General features: G+C 43.0%; 1 protein-coding gene across 1 annotated transcript in view; it reads left to right on the top strand.

Annotated features, from left to right (window-relative positions):
* LOC107308835 (obscurin) overlaps nt 1-13,333 on the top strand; it is a 155,929-nt gene that overhangs the window by 44,338 nt on the left and 98,258 nt on the right. Inside the window, 8 exon segments of the mRNA XM_032442807.1 lie at nt 2,229-2,341; nt 4,509-4,680; nt 5,305-5,409; nt 7,048-7,317; nt 10,066-10,332; nt 10,927-11,196; nt 11,836-12,102; nt 12,723-12,989. Coding sequence (XP_032298698.1) covers nt 2,229-2,341; nt 4,509-4,680; nt 5,305-5,409; nt 7,048-7,317; nt 10,066-10,332; nt 10,927-11,196; nt 11,836-12,102; nt 12,723-12,989 — 1,731 coding nt within the window.

Raw genomic sequence — 13,333 nt, 5'->3', positions numbered from 1 at the left:
AAAGGTTAGTGAAATATCTGGGGCACAAAGAGCTGAGCATGTCCTGGAGCAATGGAGAAGGGCTGGATGATTTTTGCGGGTATTTTCAGCCATAGAATTTTGTGTTCTGGTGGTGTCAGTACATTCTTTCGTACAACATGGACGGGTTGGTTTGTTGCATTGGTTCAGACTTTTGTACTAGGAGCTCAGCAGTGCATAGGCGTTCAGAGCAGGTTAAAGCTCACACTTGTGCAAAGTAAACAAGCTCCTGCAATTCGTCTCTACTCTGTTTTAGCTGTGGATTAGCTTGACAGTTCCCTTCCATAAGCTTTATGGTTCCCTTCTGTAAGTCTACTTACACAGACTGAGTTGCTTAACTTGAAGTCTTGCTCCAGGATTTTGAGCATATTATTAGCAAAAATATCACAAATAATTTCACCAACAATTCTCCCCACCTATATGTAGCTTTCCTTTTTTTCACTGGAAGGTTTTACACTGGCAGATAGGGTGGGCATGTAGAAACAACCCCATTAATTCTCACGAAGCTCTGATTTCTCTGACTGGCCTTTGTTTTGTGATTCTGCATGCATGCCCTGTAGCTAAAGCCTGGATGTCTTCCCCAACACCTTCAGTCTCCCATCCTTACTTAAGTTACTCCATTGCAAATCTCTCTGCTAGTACAAGAGAGTTTTTATTTTACCCCTTCTGTGAGGCAGCAGCTGGATGGGAAGGATGAGATGAGGACTAGGTTGTTTGGGTGGCTTTTTTTTTTTGCCTAAGAGCCAACTGGGAATCAAAGATCCCAAAAATTGAAGACGAACTGTGTCATACAGAGCAGGGTTTGTCAAATCACTGGCATGCACTGTTAGGACATCTTCTTCATCAACATATTCCGGGCTGAGAGTTGTCACAAAATTCTGCTTCTGTGTCCCAAAATGTGCACTTATCACTTCTATTGGCAGTTGCTCATCTTTTCTCCAAACTGAATGGTTGTAGGAAATAAAACAGACAAGCAAACAAACCGTTTTCTATCATCAAATCATTCAGGCTGGAAAAGACCACTGAGATAGCTGAGTCCAACCCAGCCCACCCTCACTGGACTTACTAACCACGTCCCCAGTGCCACATACCCGTGGCTCTTGAGCACCTCCAGTGACTGCGGTATATCAGCGTGGTTGCTTCAGTTGTGGGAGTTTTCAGACACTGGCTGTTGTTCTAGCGAGACAAAAAACCAAAACTGATGGAACAGTGTCTATACAGGAAGCAACTGGCTGTCCTGATAGAGAGGTAAAATCTAGGAGGCCACCTGAAATGTTTTTTCCATCTGGAAGGATCCATTTAAGAGCACCCATGGACCTGGTTATGAACAAGTTTTCTTCTTTGCAAAGGCTGTTGCTTAATTAGCAGATACTGTACCTGGGAGAGGAAGAGGGAAGTAACTTGTTTTGGAAGTCCTGATGCTATTCAAGCATTCAAGGCCAGGCTGGATGGGGCTTTGTGCAATCTGGTGTAGAGGGAAGCATCCCTGCCTACAGCAGGGGGGTTGGAACTGGATGATCTCAAAGGTCCCTTCCAACCTAAACCTTTCTCTGATTCCTTTGATGATTCTATTTCTCAGCTGCTGGTGTGAGATCTCCAACCTGTCCCCGTTGTCTTTCAGTGCGGCAGATGAAGCTGGTGAAAGGTCTGCAGCCCCTGGAATTCCCTGAGAAGGGAACTGTCACCTTTTCGGTGGAGGTGTCCCATGAGGATGTGGAAGGGACTTGGCAGAAGGACGGCGTGCGGCTGAAGCCTGCACCAAATATCACGATGGGTGTCCAGGGGAAGAAACATTCCTTGACACTTCTTCTGTGACCCTTGAAGATGCAGGACTCATTTCCTTTAAAGCAGAAGGCATTAATTCATCGGGGAGGCTCACTGTGACAGGTATTGGTTGGTGCAAGGTGTGATTATCTGCTCCTGTCCCAGATTACTTGAACAGCAGAACCAGCTTTCCTTCCAGCTGCAAAGAATGTTATGCACTGGGCCATTGCCACCAGAGTATCCCTCAAATATCAAGAGGATTGTTGTAACATGATTGTCCCTAGCACAAGTAATGATAATGTGCTCAAAACAATAGGTTTTTTTGTTGTTAATGACAAGTTCTAGTAAGCATGGAGAGTAGGCACTGCCTTTCATTATTCCTTATGCCAGATGCTCCTAGAGACCTCATTCCCAACTAAATCCACATCCTTCTTTCTCCTTCTCAGAATTGCCTGTGAAAATCAGCAAACCATTGGCAGACATTAGCGTCACTCAGAAGGACAAGGTCACATTTGAGTGTGAGCTGTCCAGGCCCAACGTGGACGTCAAGTGGTTCAAGGTATGGCATGTAATGGTATTTTCCTTTCTGACTTCTCTGGAAATGAATGAGAGCCTTTAATTTCACTTCCAAGGGATGCGAGTCTGAGCTTTTGCTTGATAGCTTTTGCACTGCTCTCTTTTCTTTATGCTCTTTTACTTGCCCAGATCAGCACTCTTTGTTATTATGTCCTGAGTTCATTTATCAAGTTGAAATTGAAGTTTGTTTTGGGTTTATTGTGAACTCCTGAGGTCATGCTGCACAAAATATTGTTGGTTGGAGTACAGTCTTGAGCTTCAACTCTAACACAGAAATTCTCAGCCAGGATTTTGTAGCCTTGTTGTGAACTGGGTTTTAGGGTGAAATCTCAGTTTTCTTTGCACCTGACAGTGTGAGAATTTGCTCTGGCACTTTGTGTACCTCCCTGGTGCTCAGCTGTTCCTTCCCTTACTTGGGGATAACGTCATTTATTCAAGGTGATGTCCAAACGGGCTTGTTAACAGTCCTCCGCAGTGCTTTAAGCTGTCATAGGTCAGCCAGAATTTATGCATGTTCTATAGCCATTCCTACATGTTGAAAACACTGCACTGTGCTTAAGCTTCAGCATATGTTCCAGTAAGCACAGTTCCATTAATTCTAGGGGAGTGGGTGAATTAAGCATAGATCTGAAGGCTCCCTTTGCTCAGTGCAGAGATGGAAGGACTAATGGAGATCTGACTTGATATTTTCCCTTCTAGGATGGGAAGGAGCTCCGTCAAAGTAAAAAAGTGGGCATTACTTCCCAGGGAAATAAGAGAAGTCTCATTATTCACAAGTGTGAATATGAAGATCAGGGAACATCCACATGCTGAGCAGCCTAAGACAAGACATCAGCTACCCTAAAGGTTCATTTTATGTTTAACTGAAAGAGCAAATAAATCCTCTTGTGGTATTTTGCACCACGGGAAGAAATGCTTCATGGGCAGTTTGGGCATTTCTTGGTTAGTCCTTTTGGATACCTTTCTCTTTCTTCTTTATGCTCAAGACAGATTTTCCCTCCATGTGTTGCATTGGTTAAACCCCAGTTTGTAGCTCATCATTGGGCTCTGAAGCATCAGACTTGTTACTGAACACACGGGTCTGCTGTGCCCTGGTAGATGCCACCTTCCCAAGGGACGTATGAAAGGATGCTTTTTTCTGATTTCCTACTAGATGCTGTCCTCATGTGGCCACTTGGGTTCAGTGTTAGCATGAACATGAACATGTGTCCTGTCCCATGACTTTGGTGAACTCTCATTTTCTCTCTCAGTCTGCAACCAGGTTGGGTTGCTGTTTCAGTACTGGCTGTTTTATGCAGGAACTCTTCTCCTGAGGTTAATCCAAGTTGTATCTACATCATCTACTTGGACTTGTGCAGAGCATTTGATCCCGTCCTGCATGACATCCTGGTCACCAAACTGGAGAAAAATGGTTTTGATGGATGGACCAGTTGCAGGATAGGGAACTGTCTGGATGGTCACACTCAGAGAGCTGCAGTCAATAGCTCAGTGTCCAGGTGGAGGGTGGTGTTGGGACCAGTGTTATTTAACATTTTTGTAGGCAACATGGAGGAGAGTGGAATCAAATGCAGCCTCAGCAAGTTTGCAGATGACACCAAGCTGAGCGGTGCTGTTGATGTGCTAGAGGGAAGGGATGCTACCAGAGGGACCTGGACAGGCTGGAGAGGTGGGCCCTTGGCAGCCTCATGAACTTGAGTGTGGCCAAGTACAAGGCCCTGCACCTGGGTCAGGGCAATCCCAAGCACAGGCACAGGCTTAGAGGAGAATGATTTGAGAGAAGCCTTGACCCTGAGGAGAAGAGTTGGTCTGGAGGGAGGTGTCCCTGCCTATAGCAGGGGGACTGGAACTAAATGACCTTAAAGATTCAGTCAGTTCTATTGTTTTTCTACCCTTAATTTTGCTTGAAAGGTTTTAGAATAAATGAGATTCTGGTTTCCATGAAAACTGTTTGCAGGGAGCTCCATTGTAGCTAGTAAGTCTGTCTTTAAGTTCAAGGGCAATAATGCATTGACTGTGTTGAAGAGAGAAATGACTCAGGAATGGATGATGGTTTAGAATAAAACATAATCCTACTTATTTTCTATGCAAATATGTGTAAGGAAAAGATGCTGCACTCAGTTCTGGAAATACCCTGACAAATATATCTCTACTGTTTCACAGCTGGAGATATCAAGATTGTTAAAGCACTGGAAGATGTGGAAGTGAATGAATATGGGAGTGCATCTTTTGTCTGTGAGATTTCACACGATGAGGTTCAGACCCAGTGGTACAAAGATGACAACAAGCTGAAGGCTGATGACAACATCAGAATGCGGCAAGATGGTAGGGTGTAAGAGGGGGATCTTTCTCCTGAGTGGGGGGTGGGTTGGAGATCAAGCATATAAGACATCTGAAATGAAGTGAAGAAGGTTCAGAAGGGAGTTCCCCTTTTGTTTTGGGACTGAGGTTAGGGTGGAACAAGTGACATGGTGGGATGCTTAGTGTGGGAAGTGTGATGCTATCCCACCATCCCACACTGCCAGGAGCAGGTAGGAAATGAGTGCAGTTATTTCCAAAGTGGGGGTGAACAGGGCAGTCAGTTCACCTCTCCAAAGAGGTTTTGTCTGACAGTGAGTGTGATCCTTCTGTATCAGGTACTTTGAAGGTGACGGCGGCCACATTCGGTCAGTCCTTGTAGAAGCCATGTTTAGATTACGCTTTGGTGGGGATGTGGATGTGGGGGAATGGGTGGTTTCATTGACATGAGAGAACAGGCAGTGATGCTGTGAAACCAGATGGATGATGCTCAGCCTGGCCATGTGCCTCAGAGCTCTTTGCTCAAGGAAGCCAAGTGTAGTTGTGGGTTTGCTCTCAAGAGCACAGTTTGGTAGGGATGAGTTGGCGGTTGGACTAGATGACCTTAGTGGTCTTTTCCAGCCTTAGTGACTCTGTGGTTCTCTGCTTCAGGAAAGACCTACTCGCTGACTTACACACGTGTCCAAGTCAAGGATGCAGCAGAAATAAAATCTGTAGCAGAAAAGGCAGAATCTCGTGCCCATCTTACAGTTAAAGGTAATTATGCTTCTGATGACGATTTTGCTTAAATTATCTTATGTTATAAACCAGCTAACATCCTTTGCTTTAATGTCAAGGAAGTTAAACACCACCAGGACCTTTCACAGAAATAAAAACTCCTACCTACCTACCTTTCTGCCCACAAAATATCCAGCTTGTCTTTTGGGATTTACTTTTGCTAAGTAAAACAGATTATTTTCTTAGGAGGTTGATTTTCTACCTTTAGACTTCAGATTTGTGTTTGAACGTTGAGGGATAAAAAACATAGCTTGACTTTTTCTTCATTTTCTCTTGCTGTTTGAAAAGAGCACAGGGTTTTTTTTTTAATATATACAATGTTAGGGTATATATATGATGTTAAGTGTGATAAAGAAAAGGGAGACATTTGAGTTAGCACACTACTCAAGAGTTCAGTCCCCAGCTTTGCCACTTCACTGCTGTACAGTGCTGAGAAAATTACTCCTTACCTCTGAAATTTAGCCATCCAAGTGGTAAAATAGGGATAACAGGTCTTCTTTTAATTAGCTCTTTATTTGCTGTGCGTTAGATCAAGTGCTTAACAAAGCGTCACCATCTAAGTAATCATTCATAGAAGAACTATCACTACTGAGTTAGCCTCTCTCACAGAAACTGTGCTGATCATTATATATATATATATACGTATGTATATATATAATGTGTGTATATACATACATACATACATACACACATATATTTGTTTGTTTGTTTTCCTCTTTTTAGAGCTGCCTGAGAGAACTGTGAAGCCTCTGCAAGATAAGATTGCACTTGAAAAGCATCGGGGATTCCTGGAGTGCCAGGTGTCTCGTGCCAATGCTAAAGTGAAGTGGTACAAAAAGGATCTTGAAATTCATCCCAGTGACAAATATGAAATTTTGAGCGATGGCGTGTATCAGAAACTCATCATCAACGATGCGAATTATGAAGATGAGGATACATACACTTGTGATGTTTTTGATGATAAAAGCAGTGCTCATTTCTTTGTTGAAGGTAAAAATAGTAATAGTAATAATAATAATAAAATAAAATAAAGGCAGTGGAAATGCAGATAGATTTATACAAAAGCCATTCTCGCTTACTTTGAAAACAAAATGCAAATTAAATGAATATTTAAATTCAGAGGGTTTTTTGTTTTCCCAAAGTCCACCGATATTTTTCCTGTTACAATTATAAGGGCAAGAACATCCTGGAAAATGAATTTCTCCTAAGTAGAGTCATTACATTTGAGCTACAGAGACCTTTACTAGGAGAAAACTTGTTGTTCAGAGCTAAGTTGCTGTATTTAACCAAAGTAATTATCAATGTCCGTGTTTCATTGAACCTCTATTCCATTTCGTAATGCGAGGAGTTTGATATCGGGATGGGAAGGTCATGGTTTGATTTGGATGTTGGACTGGGAATCAGAAGATCTGGGCTCTCTTCAGGTTGTCAGTCTTATTGTCTGACTTCTTAACAACATTCTTTCTATTATTTTTTAATGATGTTTTAAGGCATTTTGAGCTGATAGGTGTAGTGTTCATGTGCAGTAATGCTGACGTGAGTAAGTAGGGTGATAATGTAAGGGTTTTTTACATTCCTTCTAAATCTCTGCTTTCTCTTGTTCCATCCTTCTTAAAGAGCAATCCATTAATCTAGTAAAGGAGCTGTGTGATGAGGATGTGACTGAGCCTGAAGAAGCCAAATTTGAATGCGAGATATCCATTCCTTCTGTGAAACCTCCCAAGTGGTATCTACGTGGGGAAGTCTTACAGGCTGGCAGAAACTTGATTATGCAGCAAGAAGGCACCATCCACCGGCTGACCATACCGAAAACCACCACTGATATGACAGGCACCATTCAGTTCTCAATTGGCAAATCCAAATCCACAGCCAATCTGCTTGTCAGAGGTAACATATCCTGGCTTGGTTTACATCATGAAGATGAAGAATTAATTAACGTACAGTCTTCCTTCACTGGGGTCTTTGAAATATTGTGTGTGTGTCTGGAGGGTCTGCTCCATTTCCAGTTCAAAGTCGTTGGACACTAAATGAGACAGCTGCATCTCAGTAAAAGATCTGTTTGAATAGTTGTGATGTGCTTACTATTCAGATCTACAGAGCTGAGGTTTTGTCCTTGGCTATACCAAAGAAGTCAAATCAGGTGAAATTAATTGTATTTCTGAACTAGACAAGTTTAAGTTTGGTAGCACCTAAATTTGATGCAGTTTGTCATTGATTTCATCTGAAAGAAACTTCCAGGCTTTTTATCTGCTGTTGTCCCCAGCGTAAGAGTCTCCATTCACATCCTAAAGTACTTGTTATATTTTCAACTCACTCTTATTTGAATAAAAGCCTCAACTGGGAGCAATTTAATAAGCACAGAACAAGAGCTGGACCTTGCATTTGGTAGATAATATACAGTATTACTTTATAGAAATGTAGTCAAGTGTCTACGGGAAATTTTGCCTAAGGCAATCGATGTTGTGATTTTATCGTTTAGAGTGGGTCAAACAACCATGTGAAAATGCGTGACCATGGAAATGTTAGATCTGGGAGGAGAATACACACATAGAGCATTACTCCTCTTCTTGCGCGACATGTTGTCTGCATCCTTTCTTCGTCTTCCAAGCGGCCTGTTTTGCAGCATTGACGACAGGGAGAGAAGCGAAAGATAGTATACAAATATCCGACTGGAAGTTGGAGGACAAGACAGCTTTGGAACGTCATTCTGTCATCCTGTCCTGTGACTTCAGGCCTTCTCCAAAGGTTGTGAAATGGTTCAAGGGCACACACCCATCGAGCCCTCTGAGAAGTACAAGATCAAGAGGGATAAGCATTCAGCAGAGCTCAAGATTCTGAAGCTGAAGCCCGATGATGCTGGTGTGTACAAGTGCAAGGCAGGAATTGCAGAGACTGAGGCCACGCTGACAGCTGAAGGTATGAGCAGGGAGGGTGGCCTCTTCCATGTCCTATTTCACCTCAGATTTCTCTTCTTGAGGTTGATTTCTGCCGTTCTCTCCTGCTAACTTTATAAATGTATAATCTTCACTGAGAAGATTACACAAAGATCATCTAGTCCAACCATTCTACCACATCCCAGTATGATTTAGTAGTGTCACATACATAGTGACAGCGCTGCTTCTAGCCTCAAAATACGAAGAGATGTACTCCTGATGTAGCAGACTTTGTTTATATTACTGATAATACCTACAGCAGTGCTGATGTTAGAGAAATGGAGATCACGATTCTGAAAGAACTGAACTTTGATTTGGGACGGCCTCTTCCACTTCACTTCTTAAGAAGAGCATCAAAAGCTGGGGAGGCGGATGCTGAGCAACATACACTAGCAAAATACCTCATGGACTGACGCTGATAGACTAGTGGTAACAGTTCACCTTGTTTCCCCACAGCCCGCAATGTAGAAGTAACGAAGCACCTGCAGGATGTGGAAATTGAAGAAGAGAGCTCTGCTGTCTTCTCCTGCGAGCTGTCCCATGATGACGAGGACGTGGAATGGTTCCTGAATGGCAACCTCCTTTACACCAACAATTACAATGACATCAAGAACGTTGGCAATTGCTGCACACTGACAATGAAGCAGGTTAAGCCTGAGGATGCTGGCACAGTGACAGTGAAGTCAGACAAGGTGTCAGAAAGCGCGCGCCTGAAGGTGATAGGTGGGTCTGATCACAGCCCTCCTGGATGTAAGAGATGCTAAGGAGCTCCAGTTCATTCTATTGTGCAGCAGTCCTGCTTCTAAAGCTCACCTCTCTGGGGTGACAAGTCATCAGGGGCTTTCTTCCAGTGGAAGGTTCCATTGCAGCAGATATCAACGAAGGAGGATGGTTTTGGTGTCCTGCCAAAGCATCCATTGCTTTTTATCATCATTTTACTTAACACAAGGAGAGTTACAGAGCAATTTCTTTACTGCTTCAGTAACATGCAGTGTCAATGCTGTTGTCTCCAAGGATTTATGACTGCAGGGAGAGATCATTCAGTGTGTGTTTTGCCTCTGGAATGACTAATGACCAGGCTGTGAGCAACCTGATCTAGCTGTGAATGTCCCTGTTTATTGCAGGGGAGCTGGGCTAGATGGCCTTTAAGGGTCTCTTCCAATTCTAAGGATACTGTGATTCTAATCTGCTCTCCCCAGCAATTAAGCTCTTTTACTCTATGCGCTCAGAGTTTGAAGGATTTCCTCTTTCTCCTTTCTTTTGCATTTGGTGGATGTTTTTTCCCCAGTATAAACATCTGATGTGTGAAATAGAAGATAGATAAAAGGAGTCAATAAAACAGGAAAATCAAGTGTTCAGCAGCTTATCCTCTTAATCCTGTGGCCTGCTGTATGAGCTCTGCTCCATGTGAGGGCAATGCCAGCTCTCCAGCTTTAGAAGAGCTGCATCCCAATTACTTCATATGATATCAGTCCCACCCACGGCAATGCAGGCTGTCCCTCCTGTTCCCTGTATTCTCCTACTGATTAGTTCAGAATTCCATAAAGCGCATTCAGTCAACAGACATGAAACCGCTTTAGGTTCTATATTGGTGTCGTCAGTACTGGTAAAGATTTATTTATCCCTCTTTAAAAATCTGAAAGCAACTGGAAATGTCTCAACTTCTGTATCACGTTGTTCTGTTTTGCCTGTTTAATTGCAGAGAAGCCTGCTGTCTTCATGAAGTCCTTGGATGATGTTTTTGGTGAGGAGCGGGGTGTGATTAAATTGGAATGCGAAGTCTCTAAAGAGAAGGTCAAACCAGTGTGGAAAAAGGACGGTGTTGTGCTCACTTCTGGCAACAAGTATGAGCTGGTACAGTCTGGGAAGACCCTATGTCTCCTTATCCATGACCTCGAGAAGTCAGATGCAGGTTTCTATACCTGTGATATTGGCACTGATGTTGCCAAGTCAAAGGTCGGCGTTCAGGGTAAGTACTGTGGAAAGTAAAGGAGTGCTGAAAGCACATTCAGTGTGGTCACTATGTCTTACACCTATTCCCCCACGAGCCTTAATAGTTTCTACAATAGAACTGTATTACTGCAATTTAGCGCAGTGATGTCTGGAAAATTCCCATTGCTTTTGATGTAAATGTATCTCATTTTGCCATGAAAATCACCAAACACGTCAAGAATGTCCTGGAAATGTTTCCTTTCTAAACATCCCTAAAATGGAGAAATGGTTTGAACACCAGTAGGGGTAGGATGGTAACAAATTAGCTAATAGAAACATTTAATTTCTTGTCATAGGCAAAACCCTTTTTCTCACGCAGCATCCTAGAGTTGTCCTCTCTGTTAGGTTTTTCCCTCTGTAGCTCATTGAATCTTCATTCTGCTCCATGGACTGAGCTGCTCTCCTTGTAGTTCTTCCAGAGCAAAGCCAAGAGATTCACGTCTTTTTTTATAGCTTTCTGGTAATTCTGAGTGGAGAATGTCTTAGGAATTCTTTCCAAGTTGAGTTCACATCAGTCACAAATGCCTTTTCTCCATATAAACCTCATACTAACCTATCTCTTATCTTCCAGAGCTGAATATTGGCATTACCAAACGGCTGAAAAACACTGAAATCCAGGAGGGAGAAGATTGTACTTTTGAATGCATTCTGTCCCATGAAAGCATTGATGAGTTCAAGTGGACACTGAATGGAAGCAGAGTGGAAAGTGGTGGGCGATTTAAAGCTTCTAACGTGGGTTGGAAATATACTCTCCTTATCAAAAGTGTGACTCCTACTGACGCTGGGGAAGTCGTTTTTACTGCCCGTGGTCTAACCTCCAAAGCCTCTCTGTCTGTGAAAGGTAATGAGATGGGAGAGATTCTGGGGTCTGATTCCTTCAACTGTCTTCTGATAAGATTGTCGTGAGAGCTAACTCATAATATGGTTAAAGTGAATAGCAACCTTCTACTTGAACCTTGAAGCACTGAGAATTTCTCTTAAAAATAAGTAAAAGGAGGAAACATTTTACACAAATGTGAGAACTACCCAAAGCACTGGGGTAGTGTTGGAAATGGGCATCTCACTACAGCTTGTTCCATTAACAGTAAATCAGGAATGATCTGTTGAGGGAACTGTGGGAGCAAATATCCTCTAAGTATAAGCTGAAGGGATGGCCTTCACATCATCTAGCTGTACAACAAATTCCTATCTAGAACATGTGCATCTGAGAGCATCATCCGAGGCTCCCAGTGTGATCAGTGGAGAGAAGAAGAAAGAGGCAGTTTTCAGACATGGTTCATCATCCTCAATGGGGTAGATTTAAGAGAGAATAAATGGTGCCTGGAATTCTATTGTCTGTACTTTGCAGATTACTGCTGGCTGTAGGATGGCCTCTGTTGCAAGTGCCTCTCTAACTTATCTCCAGCATGTAGATGCGTGTATTTTGAGAGAGGCATCCTACCCTAAGTGTATGTTACTCAAAAAGCATGTTTTCTTTCAGAAAAACCTACTGAGGTAACAAAACAGCTGGAGGATAAGACAGCAGCAGCAGGGCAGGACATCAGCCTGAGCTGTGAGCTGTCGAAACCAGATGTGAACATCAGGTGGTACAAGGATGGCAAAGCAATCAGAAAAAGCCAGAAGTACGACTTGCAGCAGGAGGGAACTGGGGCCATTCTGATCATCCATGACTCTACTGCCAAGGACAGCGGGGAGTACACCTGTGAGACAGAGGACTCTGAAACAAAAGCCAGGGTCACTGTGCAAGGTGAGTTGAAAAGCACACTGGGGATGGCATGTAGAGAAGTCGAGGTAAATATCTGCAGCCTGTGGGTGATGTTTTTCTCTTCTGTTTCCTTGAGCGGGATCAATTCTTAGTTTTCAGAAAATATGATGGATTAAAATCTTTTCCTTAAAATAATCTGGAAACTGAATGATTCTCCAGTGTGATGTGGATCTGGGCAGCCTGGTCTGGTGGTTGGTGACCCCTTGGCAGGGGGTTTGAAACTAGATGATCTTTGAGGTCCTTTTCTACTCAGGCCACTCTATGATTCTGTGATCATTCTATGATCTTGGTTGTTAGTGAGCCAAGAAAAGATGGCAATCTGAATTAGTCTATATTGAATATGTGTAATCAAAACTATATGCAGTTTATCAGATGAGATCCTACCAGCGCATGTATAATGGTATTGAACTTTCCAGATATCTACTGGAATTATCAAACCTATGTAAATGGGTGGACTCTGTGGTCTTCTTAGACTCTTTGCATCTCTATGTGATATTCTGAAATGAGGGCAAAGGAGATTCAGGACACCTCTGTATGCTTGGGACTTGTTGGGGTAACAAATCCCTTTGTCCTACACCCTCATCCTTTTTTTTTCCTTCCAGAAAAACCTAATTACTTTATCAAGGAACTTTCAGATGTGAAAATTGAAGAAAGTGGAAGTGCACTTTTTACATGTCAGAGCGAGAAAGCCGCATCCTTCGTCATATGGAGGAAAGGCATTGCTGAGCTCAGGCCTGGCAGGAAATACAAGAGGGCACAGAAAGGACGAGACCTGCAGCTGAGCATAAAAAATCTGGAGAAAAGTGACAGTGACGTGTACACCTGTGACATTGGTGATGCCCAGTCCAGAGCCAAGCTGGTTGTACAAGGTATGTGTGAGAGCCATATGACTGCGCATCCTGTTTCTCCACTACCAAGACATTATCCTGGTAGAATTTGTACATTTATGGCAGGTCTTTGGGGCTGCAGCTGTCTGGCCTGAATAGCGGTTCACAAGCCATGCACAGAGCAAGCTGCACGGAAAGGGAAAGAACTACCGACTAGAGCAGTGCCATTGGGTGGCTGTGTTTATGTGCTGCCATCTACACATACGCACATCAATTTCTCAGCACATGAGTAGCACATTCACTCATTTTTAGCTCAGACTCACAACATGTACACTGCACAGGACATGGACAAAAATATAGCAGTATGGAACCTGTCACGTAGAGCA

Source organism: Coturnix japonica, chromosome 2, assembly GCF_001577835.2.
Source record: "Coturnix japonica isolate 7356 chromosome 2, Coturnix japonica 2.1, whole genome shotgun sequence".
Classification (NCBI taxonomy): Eukaryota; Metazoa; Chordata; class Aves; order Galliformes; family Phasianidae; genus Coturnix; species Coturnix japonica.
The sequence above is the reverse complement of the archived record's forward strand: the minus strand, read 5'-3'. Positions and strand labels throughout refer to the sequence as shown.